Source organism: Miscanthus floridulus, chromosome 6 (genome assembly GCF_019320115.1).
Source record: "Miscanthus floridulus cultivar M001 chromosome 6, ASM1932011v1, whole genome shotgun sequence".
Lineage (NCBI taxonomy): Eukaryota > Viridiplantae > Streptophyta > Magnoliopsida > Poales > Poaceae > Miscanthus > Miscanthus floridulus.
Genome location: NC_089585.1, coordinates 119,089,633 through 119,104,536, shown reverse-complemented (window position 1 = coordinate 119,104,536; position 14,904 = coordinate 119,089,633). Strand labels below are relative to the sequence as shown.

The 14,904-nt window shown below is 43.3% G+C and overlaps 1 protein-coding gene across 5 annotated transcripts; it reads left to right on the top strand.

Moving 5' to 3' along the window:
• The first annotated feature begins 414 nt into the window (after positions 1-414).
• Positions 415-9,978, top strand: LOC136456739 (probable LRR receptor-like serine/threonine-protein kinase At1g06840). 5 transcript variants are annotated; one of them, XM_066456691.1, is made up of 21 exons: positions 417-999; positions 1,631-1,783; positions 2,339-2,486; positions 2,644-2,715; positions 3,046-3,117; positions 3,199-3,342; positions 3,434-3,505; positions 3,598-3,669; positions 3,949-4,023; positions 4,694-4,762; positions 5,000-5,068; positions 5,134-5,205; positions 5,381-5,467; positions 5,548-5,616; positions 5,964-6,457; positions 6,655-6,807; positions 7,203-7,489; positions 7,666-7,717; positions 8,071-8,321; positions 8,467-8,601; positions 9,246-9,978. In XM_066456691.1, exons 2-21 carry the CDS (start codon positions 1,684-1,686, stop codon positions 9,594-9,596), a joined length of 2,844 nt encoding a protein of 947 aa, XP_066312788.1. In that variant the 5' UTR covers positions 417-999; positions 1,631-1,683; the 3' UTR covers positions 9,597-9,978. The 5 variants fall into 5 exon arrangements, with proteins under 5 accessions (XP_066312789.1, XP_066312792.1, XP_066312790.1 ...); XM_066456692.1 differs by lacking the exon at positions 4,694-4,762 and having other exon boundaries at positions 415-999; XM_066456695.1 differs by lacking the exon at positions 1,631-1,783 and having other exon boundaries at positions 416-999; positions 2,648-2,715.
• The last annotated feature ends 4,926 nt before the right edge of the window (positions 9,979-14,904 follow it).

Genomic DNA, 14,904 nt, shown 5'->3' with positions numbered 1-14,904 from the left:
CGCCACCAGATGCCTGTTCATTTGGCTTATAAGCCGTATTTTTTCAGCCAACGAACAATATTCTCCTCTCACAATAAATCAGCCACCGATACTTTCAACCATAGCTTATCAACCACCCCTTCGCTTTTTTCTGCGGGATCATTAACGTCGACTCGGACGCTTTCGGGCCGGATCCTCCGAACGCGAACAAAGGAGCAGGAGCTATCGGCCGGGGCGTCACTGCAAGCGTGGCAAGATAAAAAAAATACGCGACCAGCTTGTACAGTTGTACGGTATTTCTACCGTACCGGGACGCGGTCGCCCGCGGTTGACTGACCTGAAACTACGGGCGTTTCTCTCTTTCTACCTCCTGGACCGTTTGTTCGTTCCCATCCCACGTGTAGAGCGGAGCTGGACAGAGGCAGGTAGGCCCGGCTCTGGGGACAGGACGATTTGTGGGCGCACGGCACGGCGACGTGCGCGATATAAAAAGCAAGCGCGCCGCCATTAACAAAGGAGCACCCCTGTTCCGAGCTGCCACTGCCAACCCAACCACCCACTCGCCTCGGCTCACCAGTCACCGCCACGGGCGCCGCGCGGAAGGAAAGGAACCAGCGCGGAAGAGGAGGAGCCGCTTGCACAGTTGAAAGCGGGACGGGGATCGCAGCAGCGGCCTTCTGTTGGGGCTTTGCACAAGGTTTTTTTTTTCAGTACAGGACTACCCGGTGCTATTTGTTGGTTCCGGACTTCCGGCGGAAGGGAAGGGAGGAAGCGAGGGCGTCCGCCGTTTGCTATCGGGCGCTTCTCTCCTGCCGGACAAGCCGCTCGTCCTACTCCGCTGATTGATTGCTGCGCGCCTGCGCCTCCTGCTGGAGCTCGATCGGGAGGTGCCTGCTGCTGGAGCTCGATCGAGAGGTGCTGGTGGATTCGTCCAGGGAGCAGGGTGCTCGGCCGTAGCTCCACTCCAAGGCCGCCCGGTTCCTTGGATTTTGTTGTTGCCCTTGGCCGCCCCTTCTGGTGGTGAGTCCACTTACCTTGGTTTTTCTTACGATTTCGCTTCGGCCTGTTTACGTTTTACTTGGTTACATGATCATTTTCGCTTCTGTTCCTTCCCGATATGTACCATCTAATTAGCATAGCTCTGTTTTTTTTTTTGGGAGAGAGAGGGGGAAAAAATGGGAGATATGTTACAGTTCAAACTACCCACCAAGGTAGTACTACACACAGTACGAGTAGAATCCTGTAGTTCAGTTGGCAAGTCCTAAGTTCTAGATGGGTTACCGTCAGCATTAATGTCCTTTTTACCACCTGCTGTGGAGTTTACGCAACATGCAATCTTGTTTTACTTTTCTCTAGTCAACAAAAGTTAGTAGTTGATCTTATTCGCTCCGGGCAATATTTTCTCAAGGGGCTGTTGGTATGAACAGCAGCGCGGTGTTAGGTCAGAAAGGCTGTTGAGATTTGAGAATCTGGAGCAGCTGGATGCTTTCACACCTTATTAGGCATAATAAGACAGCCCTGTCAGCCTGTGAGGAATGAACAGATGCCCCATTTTGGGTTCGCCAGTCATTTGAAATTGCTACTAGACATTTTTTTTGTTTGTTTCGATGGTTAGGATGATCTCAGATTGTTAGCAACTATGCTCTTGCAGGGATGACAACTTGACAGGTTCCTGCCAATAGATCTCCAGTTCAGAGTTCAGACATGACCAACCTCGGAGGCATGCTGTATGCAGTGATCCTGCTTGTTTTGTGCACTGGCTATGTGGATGTCGCGAGGGGACAGAAAACTGACCCTACTGAAGGTAATCTCCTGTTGTCTTTGCCTTCTTCAGTCAGAGCTTTGAGCTAGACAATTGGAAATTGCTCCTGCCAGGAAGAAATGATAGGTGCTTTACCATCTAACTGGAAATTGCCATGAAGCTTTGATTCAAGGAGGCCTTGTTTTGTGTGGATTCAGTCATTGTTTCTGATTGCATAATTTGAGCGCACAGGAAGTTTGAACAGCCCATTTTTGCTTCTGATCCTTTTGGTTAGCTCTTCACAGACCACAGTCCAGTTCCATGATGTGTATGTAATCAAGTGTTGTATACCATTATTGTTGAACCTGTAATCAGCAATACTTGTGACTAATCAAAGCACTTAACAGACAGTACGTGATGAGAAATGTGGCCTCTAATACATATCATGTTCAAGTAGGCATAGGTATCTCGCAAAAAAGAAGAAGTAGGCAGTATAACTAGAGAGACTGGTTCTTGTTGACATCTATTGAAATCTGTATGCATTTCCATTCTGCACGACTCAGATACTCCGTTGATCTTTTAAATTGCTGCTGAATATTGTCTCTCTTATATTTGCAGTGAACGCTCTCAAGGCAATCAAAGGCAGTCTGGTTGATCCTTCTAATAAGCTTAAGAATTGGGGCAGTGGGGATCCATGCACATCCAATTGGACAGGAATCATCTGTAACAAGATACCAAGCGATTCATATCTTCATGTAACAGAGATGTATGATGACCTCTTCCACATTATTTATTACATTCACAATTGTTTTCTTGCTAGACTGCTGTTCTTACATCCTATTATCTGTTTATTATTTATTTCTGCCATTTTCCATACAAGTGTAACATTTAATAGTAACAGTGTATGCCTTTGATCCCTGTAGACAGTTGTTTAAGATGAATCTTTCTGGAACTTTGGCACCAGAGATTGGTCTCCTATCCCAGTTGAAACAATTGTAAGTACTAATTTGACAGGCCATTGATAATACTTGTGCAAAATGAATTGAGAATTCTCGAGCATTTCGTAAACAGTATACCTCACGGCTTTACTTTATGCTTTACATGGTTAATTAACTATAGAGCAAATCCCTAAGATTAATAAGGAACTTGAAAAGATACCACAAAAAAGAAGTTTTGATTTCATCTATTTTAACTGTTTCTTTTCCTGTTTAGAACTCGTGTCCACGTTGTTCTTGCAGCTGTTTCTTTCTCTCTTTTTTTTTTTCTAGGAATAGCTGTTGCATTTAGCATATTTTACTAACTTGTATAAATTGTTATTTTTCAAGGGACTTCATGTGGAACAATTTAACTGGTAACATCCCAAAAGAAGTTGGAAATATCACAACATTGAAGCTCATGTAAATACCTCCTCTCTAACCAAAATTTCATGTACCATTTCTTTACAAACAATGCTAACTGTCACTTCCACAATCTTGCAGAACTTTGAATGGTAACCAGTTATCTGGTTCTTTGCCTGAGGAGATCGGTTATCTGAAGAACTTAAACAGATTACAAATAGACGAGAACAACATATCAGGCCCCATACCTAAATCATTTGCTAACTTAACAAGCATTAAACATCTGTAAGTGTCAAGTATCTTTATTTTTCTGCCCATCCCTGATGCTTCTCATTTGTAAGCTTAGTAATGATTCTGGTTCCATTTTTACCTTTAGTCACATGAATAATAACTCATTAAGTGGGCAAATCCCATCTGAGTTGTCCAGCTTGCCTGCACTCCTTCATCTGTAAGTAGACCTCAACTTTTGTTTGATATTTTCCGTTTTGCAAGTTGCAGATGAGTTGTACAGTTAACATGTCTTGTGCTGTGAACTTGCAGCCTTGTTGATAACAATAATTTATCTGGGCCTCTTCCACCAGAATTAGCAGATACACGTAGTTTGGAAATACTGTAAGTACATTTTTCTGCAGCACAGTGTTAAGAGAATTTGTACTGGTTCATGGTATCTTGAGGTTTCTTGGCGAATAACTCTCCTTCAGTTCTAGATGTTTAAGAAGTTTAAGTAACCCTGTCAATTTCATGAGTATGCTTCACTTTCTTTTGTAATTTTAATGGCATGATAAGGATATAATGGCGCAGGCCTTTGCCTTTGAATTTTTTGTTTATTCTGTATAGATTAGACATCTTTGTTATCTATGACAAACATTTCTCATATCTGTGTACTTCTAGTCAGGCTGATAATAACAACTTCAGTGGAAACTCCATCCCTGCTGAATACAGCAACATACGAACACTTGTAAAGCTGTGAGTGTAACAACCTTTTCCATCATGTTTTCTCTTTTTTAGAATTTGAGGTAGATGAGGGAGAAAGAAAATTTAAAGAGCTATTACAACTTCTGTTATTGAGAACAGCCATTAGAAATGTAGGCATCGATGAGTAAAAACCTAAGGTTAAATTACTGGTTTGGGCCCCTAGAGGGCGTGAACTTGCTGCTTGTATAAAAACACCTCTTTTCCTATCTTAATTGAAAGGCAGAGCTCCTGCCATTTCTTAAAAAAAAAAACTAAGGTGAAAAGAAGAATATTTTGAGTAAAAACTTTTGTATTTGCCAAAGGGCTTATGCTTTTAGAGTTCTAGTTGAGATGGTTAGTATATCAAAGTTCAGGGCATCACATAGGTAAGAAAGAATTTGCTCTGTGTGCAACTAAAGGCTCGTTTTCACATTGACTCCTCTCCTATTACAACCTATAGCAGCCAAATAGTTGGATGCAACTGGTCCATTTATCTGGAAATCTTTACATTTCAAGTTTCTATAGGTAGTCTTCTTTCATTCTTTGGAGATCATTCTCACTGATAACTAAAACAGCAATTTACTTCATTATACTCATTTAAGGACAAGCACCACTCAATCAACATTATGTTTAAAGTCAAATAAAGATCTGTTGAGTAAATCATCCTTTAACATGTTACCAGGAGTCTAAGGAACTGCAGTTTGCAAGGAGCTGTTCCAGATTTGAGTGCCATACCTAAATTTGGCTACTTGTAAGTCCAGACTAAAATGCAGTGTTTCCTTTATCAGTTTTTGGACATCTTATAATCATATATTATCCTTTTACATCAGCACGTCACAGCCTTTTTGGAACAGATATTTTGTCAATATTATTTCTTAAATGCCTTTAGTGTGTTATCTTCATATTAGAGTGAGAAATCTGCCACTCAGTTCGCATCAGGATATTAGTTCTCAAATATTTTAGTACTAATTCCAGTATATACTTTCAGGGATCTTAGCTGGAACCAGTTGAACGGATCTATACCGACTAATAGGCTTGCTTCAAATATCACTACAATGTATGTAGCTTTTGACATCTTGCTAGAGTTTTGTTAGAACACAGCTAATTTCTATGTTTTGGCAGTGATTTATCACATAACTTTCTTCAAGGAACTATTCCATCAACCTTCTCAGGGCTACCTGATCTTCAGTTCTTGTAAGTACTATTTAATTTATCGAAAATTTTATGTACCACTAACATCCCGCTATTGAAAAAAAAAAATCTTTCCATGTCAAACTAATAATAATGAGCATACCTTTCAAGTTCAAGTAACAATGTGCTAGCCAAAACTTTTCTTCTACTTATGTTATCTCAAAATGCCATTTTACAGGTCAGTCAATGGGAACCTCATAAACGGTTCTGTTCCACCGACAATTTGGAGTAACATTACTTTTACGGGAAATAGAACCCTTGTTCTGTACGACAACATTCACATATGTTCTCTCATAATTCGTTTTGATATGTACTTCTATGTAATGTAGTATTCAAATAACGCAGAGACTTCCAAAATAACTCCTTTGACGCTATTCCATCTGCATTTGAGCCTCCAGAAGCTGTCACGGTTCTGTAAGTTTCTTTACCATGGAGATATTTCCTCTTTAGTCTACACTTACGCTTTTTTTTTTTGAATGAGCAAGCATGAGGCAGTGCTCATTTCATTGATAGAGAAGGAACACTCATGTAATATGCTCATCTATATAGTTTGTTGGGGATATGAAATTTCAATGGCAAAGTTCTGATGAATTTACTAATCAGTAGCTTTACCTGTCATTCAGTCACTAATGATTTAGATCTGTATGACAGATATTGCGGTTGTGCAGATCATAGAATAATACTGATAAAAGAAAGCTCAACTTTCCAACCGAATCTTCTGAGTTTCTGACACAGTGAATAAATATTATCATTTTCTGCAGACTTTATGGAAACCCTGTATGTACGACATCTAATGCAGCACGAGCAGCTAATCTTTGCCAACCTACTTCTGTAACTGATGAAGCACCATCTGGAGAGGGAAGGCAAGTTAGTACGACGTGTACTCCTTGCCCAACAGATCATGAATACAATCCAGCATCCCCTATACCTTGCTTATGTGCTGTGCCTCTGGGAGTTGGATTTCGACTAAAGAGTCCAGCAATATCAGACTTCCTACCCTATAAAGAAGCCTTTGAGAACGACTTAACCTCTCTGCTGGAATTGCGTGTTTATCAGCTGTACATTGAACGGTACATAAGGGAGCCCGGACCAAGGCTGAATACGCATTTAAAGTTATTTCCAAATAATACGAATTTATTCAATATGGCTGAGGTGCTGCGGCTCAGGGAAGTACTTGCTGGATGGCAGATCACTCTACAAGATGAGTTTGGTCCATATGAGCTTCTCAATTTCACACTTGGTCCCTATGCAGATGGTATGTGAAACTTACTTTGCAGCAAGGCATTTTATCCGTAGTTCTATCATACCGAACTATTAGTAGAAACCGTCAGAGTGTATCTCTATTTCTTTTGCCTAGACAAAAGTAGTACATGTTCCATACTGTTGTACTTGCACAGAATGCAACGACCAATTTGATATACCTCGAGTTTACTGGCTATTACCTTTTTGCAGAACTTCCTACTACGGTGTCATCAGGTTTAAAAGGTGGTGCACTTGCTGGGATTTTGGTAGGGACAATTGTTGCTGCCATTGCAGTATCTGTGTTTTCTACAATTTTTATAATGAAAAGGCGCAGAAAACTACGGACAATTTCAAGACGGTCATGTAAGTCATTTTCCCTTTTTGTCCTTACAAAAATGTATATAGCTTCCCGCGTGCTGCATAGATTGAATGTTGCTATCTAACAACTTAAAATGCCTTGCTGTTTTAAGATGAAAAGGAAATCTATTTAGGGATTTTTATACGAACATAATTTAGTAAAAAGATACTTTTTTGCATATCTAAATCTGGAAATTTGGAACTAAGTTGTAACTCTCGCTTTCGTGACCACATTTAAAAGCATTGTATTAGGATTTATTAACAGTAAAATTATTTATTTTCTTAATCGCTGTATTACGTAAAATTTAGCCTTATATGGTGTAGACGTTAGGTTCGCTCAAACAGCAAGATCTATTCTTCCAAAATGATCACATGTTCTAAAGATGCATATTATTTGGCAGTACTTTCAAGGTTTTCTGTCAAGGTTGATGGCGTGAAATGCTTCACATTTGACGAAATGGCTGCAGCAACAAGGGATTTTGATATTTCAGCTCAAGTTGGTCAAGGAGGTTATGGAAAAGTTTACAGAGGAAATTTAGCTGATGGAACAGCTGTGGCAATCAAACGTGCGCATGAAGATTCTCTGCAAGGTTCAAAGGAGTTCTGCACAGAAATAGAATTGTTGTCAAGATTACATCATCGTAATTTGGTTTCTCTTGTTGGCTATTGTGATGAAGAAGACGAGCAGGTGTGTCTTACAATCTTTTAATTATTAATGGACAAGTATATTGTTGAAAACTTTCCCACAACTCTCTACACATTGTGAAAGAATTAAAGTATTGGTAAATGTGCTTAGAACTAGTGATTTTACAGTCTTTTTATTGAGTGTGCAGTACTCCTCTCATAGAGAATAGTGTTCTGCAGATGCTGGTGTATGAGTTCATGCCCAATGGTACCCTACGTGATCATCTTTCTGGTAAGCGGGAAGTGACATGTTCAAATATTTGCTTTTGTTTTCCATATTACCATCATAATAATAATATAAAACTGGACCAACTTAGGAGGAATGTAAACCTGGGTTGCCAGGAATACATCCACAGCCTAGCTCAGCTTCTGCATCCATATGACCATCATGTGCTTTCACATTAAAGACAACGCCATGATCACATCTATCCAATGAAATTTATATCTGGCGTGCATTATCGCTATTGCATGTTTGCATATGAAGCTTTTGGTTTAGCTTTAGCTTATCATTGACTTATTTAATGTGCATTTTTTGAGCTTGAATCTGATGAAGCACATATATAATCAAACTTGACATTTTCACAGCTAAGACTGAAAGACCTCTGAGCTTTGGTCAGAGGGTCCATATTGCGCTTGGTGCTGCAAAAGGAATTCTATATCTACATACCGAGGCAAATCCTCCTATATTTCACCGTGACGTTAAGGCCAGCAATATTCTTCTAGATTCCAAGTTTGTAGCAAAGGTGGCTGACTTTGGTCTTTCGAGGCTTGCTCCAGTGCCTGATATTGAAGGGATTTTGCCAGCTCATATCTCCACCGTTGTTAAGGGCACCCCAGTAAGTGACGTCACACCTAGCAAAGCAGCAACACCACACCATGATTTCATTTACTGCTTCTTGTCATATAACAGGGAATATTTGAGCCCACTGATATGGTGTGGAAATTTAGGTGATCATAATATTTTCCTTTTTCCTTCGACAGGGCTATCTCGATCCAGAATATTTCCTGACTCGTAAACTGACGGAAAGAAGTGACGTGTATAGCCTAGGTGTTGTTTTTCTTGAACTATTGACTGGAATGAAGCCAATCCAGCATGGTAAAAACATTGTTAGAGAGGTAAAAAGTTCGCACTCCAGCTCTTATTTATTTGGTTACTCGTTTATTGATAAAATATATTGGGAAGCATTGAGAGTATGCATGGCTGCAGCATTGACACTCAGGAAACCAACTGATCCCTCTTATCTCATCCAAAATCTGTGAATACATCCTTTATGTTCACTAGCATAAACTACATAGGTTTGGAACATCTATCTCTATACTCCTTAAAGAAACAAGGTGGTGGTGGTGGCTTCACTACTCCACACTACCATTAGCATGTTACCCCTATAGTTCGACATGCTAACCTACAATATACCACTTTCTATTAACTTTTTATCATAAAAGTGTCAGCAAGAAATTGTTGGTGGCTTAATGACCTATTGGATCTTGTTCATAATAAAAAACAAATACTTGTGAATATAATTAATAGGAATTTAATATTGTTTATAAGGGTTTATTAGAGGTCCGTTGCGGCGCATTGTACAATGTCTAGTTATTTAAAAGTGGTCGCCAAAATAGCAAATAGAGATACGTCAATATGGATTTGCTTATGTCGAAGAAACTAACTGCATCTCTTTGCATTAGTTATATGGAGCACCTTTATTGAATGGATTGGATTCAGACAGATTAATTAAAACTCGAACGATTTTCTATTGCTGCAGGTAAACATAGCTTACCAGTCAGGTGACGTTTCTGGGATCATTGACAGCCGGATGTCCTCATACCCTCCGGAATGCGTGAAGAGGTTCCTCTCCCTCGCAATAAGGTGCTGCCGGGACGAGACCGAAGCGAGGCCCTACATGGCCGACATTGTCAGAGAGCTCGAGACCCTCCGGAGCATGCTGCCCGAGGGAGAGGACGTGCTGTCCTCGACCTCAGGATCGGGCTTGCTGACGAAGTCCATGTCATCGTCCTCGAACACCACCACCGGGGCCCTCTATGTGTCGTCGCATATTTCCGGCAGTGGTCAGGCGGACAGTGGCATCCCCTCCAGGATGGTGGCTCCTCGGTAGCGTTACTGGCCGTTGCTGGCGCCGGAGCCTGTTCGCTTGCTCGTATCTGGCTTATAAGCCATGGCTTATCAACCAACGATCAGTATTTTTCTCATACACAAAACCAGCCAACGGTACTTTCAGCCACGGCTTATAAGCCAAACCAGCCCAAACGATCAGTGTGTTAGCATTGTAAGTAGTGATAGGAGTAATGGTGGGGTGGTGCGGTGGACCTGCAGGTGAGGAGTTGTTCTGTACATGAGTTTGTTGTGAACTGTGCTGGAGCCTGCTGGGATCAGGGTGTGATGTAATAGACTAATAGTGGCATTGGTAAAGAATACAGATGAGGGGTACATACTGAATTACTGACGCAATTCATCAGAAACACTGACGCGGATGGCAACTCCCGTGTTTTTTTTTTTTTTTTGGATCTGCAACTCCCGTGTTGATCTCGTTGCGGTGTTTGGTCGAACGCCTTCCGCGCAAGCCCCGCTGGCGGCAGTCTGAGGTGCCATCCGCCCATCCCATTGTCAAGCGTCGGAAGGACTGGCCAGTGGGCCACGGTTGGAGCCCAGGTTGGGGGGTGGCGACTGCCGACTGGCGAACTAACCAGAAGGGGGCACATGGGAGAGGCAGCGGGGTCATGTGATTATGTGAATCGGGACGCCGGCGCGCCGTTTGGCTGTTTGGTGTGTGGAGGAGCTCGATAGGCTCGATGAGTCAAGCGGTAGTCACCGAGGCAGGCAGGGGCAACTTTCCGCGCCTGCGTTGGAAAAACGACAGAAAGAACGGCGTGTTGTCGATGATCTCCAGGACGCAGCGGATACGGACGACAGATCGCCGATGATGTGAATGCGCGGAAAACTGAGCAAACAAGCGGTTGGGCAGACTGGGCAGTTGGATGTCAACACTTGCTAGTAGGCATCGCTGTCCATATGTCTGTATGCAATAGAGTAAAAGCAGGCAAGAAATGGTTTCACACACACGATGGTTTAAGCAAGCTGCTGCTGCTGCATAGGACTGGTCTCGTGCTAAATTTGCAAACGTGGAGAATTACATGCTGATAATTTAGCGTATATAGACTAAGGGCAAATACTATATCAACCTCTTACAGCTATTCCAAAGAGTAGGTTCGTTCAAGCTAGCTACCATCCGCGTAGGTGGTTAACCAGACCGTGAGAAGCAACACGGTGGCATCCAAGAGAAACTTTCATGTCAGCAAATTGAACGCACGCTGTGTCAACCTTCACTTTTACACGGTAACTCAGCGGCAGCAGCATGTCATCCAAACATGGTCAAAGCCTTCCCCGTGTTGGAGATGGGAGAAGCTCCGGGAGCTCTCCACCTTCCCTGGGAAGTGATCGATTCCTGCACAAACCAACCGATGCCAAACTTTTAGTAACACTCTTTTCATAATTTAGGTTGCCTAATGAAATGAAGTAACAACGCTGGTTGTAGAGAAGATACTTGGATTCGACATGATGTTCTCGTAGAAGGACATCTGGCCCGAACTGCCAGACGATCTCAAGCCGTTGTCATTGCATCCATACATCATGCCACCGATTTGGTCATGATCTGTGTCGAAGTGATGCATCCCAGAGATCCTGTCAGCACTGTGAGCCCTCATAGCCTTGTTATCCTGGAGCGACCTATCTGACTTCGGCTTCTTGTCGGTGAGAGACTCCTCATCCACCTCAGCTTCAGATTCAGCATTATTTGGTAAAGAAGCAGCCTGCTTCCGCTTTGACCGTGCCCGTCTGTTCTGAAACCAGTTGTACACATTTGTCTCCGAGATTTGGCCATGGTGCGAGAGTTCTGCTGTTATCTCCTTTATCTTCTGCTTGCTTGGTGTTCCATTGCCTTGGTCAAAGATGTTCTCCAAGATCTGCAGCTGCATTGGTGTTGGTTGCCATCGTTGCCTTGCTGTGATCTTGTGACATCCAGGGATAATTAGAGGATCACTATACAGATTGCTAAATCTCATTCCTGAGGAAGAAACCAAAATTCAGTTGATCAGAAAACAAGAAGGGGGCTATATTCCATTGACAATGTATACATTACAAAGGAACAATTAAAATATTCATAGAGGGGGAAGGGTAAATTCAGTAAAAATTGTTTTCAAGATTATCTAACAGAGAGGAGGGAATATTCCTGCAGTGGTAGAAATCAGGGCTCCAAAAACAGTACCCGGGCTACAGGTGGAACTCTTGTATGGCACATCATGTAAGTAATTAGGTTGAATCATCGGAATATTAAAAAAATGACTTAACCAAAACTTTTAAAAGTTTTAGGCATAAGTAGAGAAGAACAAATCTAGCTAACGGAAGTATATAACTTGATTACAGCATGGACAAGTTTGGAATTTCAAATACTAAGTGATATGTAATGGCTTATAGGGCCTGTTTATTTCCCCTCTTTTGCCAAAACTTTGGTGTTTTAGTCCATCTTATTGGCAAAATGGATCTAAACATCATAGCAAGAAAGAGCAAAACTTGGGCTGCTAAACTTTGCCATTTGGGACCCAAGAGGCCCAAAAACTGGGGCAAAAACGCGTTTGGGGGCCAGCCGAGAACACCGGACTACCACATACCCCCCCCACCCCCCCCCCCCCCCCACACCTCCACCCACCCACCCCGCACCGCGCCTTCACATTCGCGACTCGCTCGCGCTCGGTGGCGGCAACGCTCGGCCCTGCCTCCACCGGCCGCGCCCCTTCTCTTCCCCTCCGTGCTCACGTGGGCTGGGTCGCGTCCCTCCTCTTTCCCTCCACCGGCGAGCGGCACCCCGGCCGTGCTCGGCTCCTCCGCCACCGGCGAGCGGCACCCCGGCCGCGCTCGGCACCGCCGCCGCCACCAGCGAGCGGAACCCCGGCCGCGCTCGGCACCTAAGCCACCGGCGAGCGGCACCCCGGCCGCGCTCCGGCCCCTCCGCCACCGGCCACGCTCGGGCCCCGTCGTGACTCGCCTGCACGCTTCTGCCCCACCGTCGAGCGGCAGCCCGGCTGCGCTCGGCCCTTGGCCCCCGGCCACGCTCGGCCCCGTCGCGACTTGCCTCCAGATCTGCAACCCGGTGCTTCAAGAGGACCAAGGCGATGGCCACCCTGTGAGGGCAACAGTCTTCTTTGGATACAGAGCAAAAATTTTGCCATGGATCTAAACACCTCCGGCTAAAGTTTGAATGCCTAAAGTTTTGATGGCAAAGATGAGGCAAAAGTTTTGCCATTCCAACATGCATCTAAACAAGCACTAAGTAATCAAAAAAATTGCCAACCACGTAGTAAAAAGGCAAGTGGCAAGTGTGTTGGCCCAATGAAAGACACATGCAAAGCTTATAGCTCCCTGAAAGTGAAGCTTAGATTCTGCAGGACAGCAGAAGAATATGGAATAATCAGGGTGGCAGGGTGCACGTGGCACAAAATAGCAATTGATTGGCCCTACATGACAGTCATGTCTTAATAGCTATTCATTATTATCTCTTTAATTAGAGGACCATTTCTCGATTTGTGTGTGACATTCTTAGGGGCCATGCTAATCTTCCAATTAAAGGAGAACTAATTGCTTGGGCATAGAAAAATTATCATATAGAGAAAATTGAATACAACAACAACAACAACAAAGCCTTTAAGTCCCAACAAGTTGGGGGTAGGCTAGAGTTGAAACCCAGCAGAAACAATCTAGCCTACCCCAACTTGTTTGGGACCTTAAAGGCTTTGTTGTTATTGTTGTATTCAATTTTTACTCTATATGATAATTTTTCTATGCCCAAGCAATTAGTTCTCCTTTAATTGGAAGATTAGCATGGCCCCTAAGGATGTCACACACAAATAGAGAAAAATTGAATCTTAGCACAAATAACAATCATGCTGCAACCATGAAGATCTTGAGAAATTAATCAAATGCATGTACATTAGGTCACTAACTCAAAAAAAAAGGGCAGACCCAGTGCCATGAGGCTCCCACATGAGTGGGGTTTGGGGAAGGGAAAGCCTTCCCCCCGCAAATCTGCGGAGAGGCTTGCTTCGAACCCATGACCTGGTAACTCAGTGAGACAACTCTCACCACTGCACTAGGCATGGCCTTCTTGGTTACTAACTCAAAAAAGAGAAACAAATAAGAACAAGGATTCCCACTCTTTGGTACTGACTGAACTATTCCCACTTTGATGTGTTGGCACTTACAACCTATTGTCAAGTATCTACAAAGTGCAAAATAAATGAATGCTAGTTCTGTTCAACCAGACAATTAGGTCCACTAGATGGAACTCTGCTTGCAAGTTCTAGATTCTGCAATCAACGCACTAAGGCAGTGTGCCTTAACTGCGCCGCAAAGAAACAATGCAGCCCAACACACACTGCTAAATTGGTTCACTAGACCAATCAAAAGGATGGTCATTACATTCCAATTACCAAGATATGTACGAGTAGCATCTCGTGCAAATAGCAAATCCAACAGAAATCACTATAGTTAATTAATGACAGAAAAATAACATATTATGAATTACATTCTCTACCCCCATTACCCATTATTACCATTGTAAGACCGCAGCAGAAGGTAAAAACAGACTAGACAGAAGCCGCAGCACAAAGATGGCAGCAGAGTAAAGCAGACTAGACAGCCGCAACTATGCATCTAGCAACATGAGTGAAAAGATTACTCCTTGACAGTTCACCACTTGGAGAAGGCAGACTAAAGTACTGGGCATAAATGAACAGAAGGCAAACAGCGATGAATGGAACCCCTGCTCATGAAGTGAGAAACTATAATAAGTAAATCTTGGATGGCTAGTAAAATGAAAGAGAGTTTGACGCTAATAATTTCGTTTGATTAGCAAACGCAGCTTCCTGTAACACTAGACTTGTTCTATTCCATAAATAAACAAAGGATGCGGACTTTAGAGAAGCCATCGGGAAAAAGAGGACACTACTTTTTATTTGTGGACAAAGAGGCAAAGATGGAACTGACAAGCGCACAATGCAAGTCCCAAGGCAAAGCAAAGGAATCACCCCAATTTTCCGTTTGCAAACCCCAAAAGGCCAGAACAGACAAAGACAAGCAGAGAGGCTAGAGAGTAGCAATTGGTTTTGCCCGCAACCGCGCTGACCGACCTGCAATTGGTGTCCTGGTGCTCGGTGAGGGTGCGGTGCATATCGACGAGCTGCTCGCAGATGGTGGCCGTAGATGGAGATCTGCTTGCGGAGCACCTCCATCTGTTCGTCGGTCATGACCTTGACGTATCCACCGAGCACTTCTTCACCTCCGCCGGCTATCTCGTCGGCCGCCACAGCGGCGGCGGAGGCCTTGGCCCTGTCCCCCACTCCATCACCGATCAC

Bases quoted from the DNA above. Each gene is read 5' to 3' on its own strand.
- LOC136456739 (XM_066456691.1), top strand. From the start codon at position 1,684: ATGACCAACCTCGGAGGCATGCTGTATGCAGTGATCCTGCTTGTTTTG. The intron at 5,206-5,380 runs GTAAGTACTATT...GCCATTTTACAG, and splicing joins CTACCTGATCTTCAGTTCTT to GTCAGTCAATGGGAACCTCA. The intron at 6,808-7,202 runs GTAAGTCATTTT...ATTATTTGGCAG, and splicing joins GACAATTTCAAGACGGTCAT to TACTTTCAAGGTTTTCTGTC.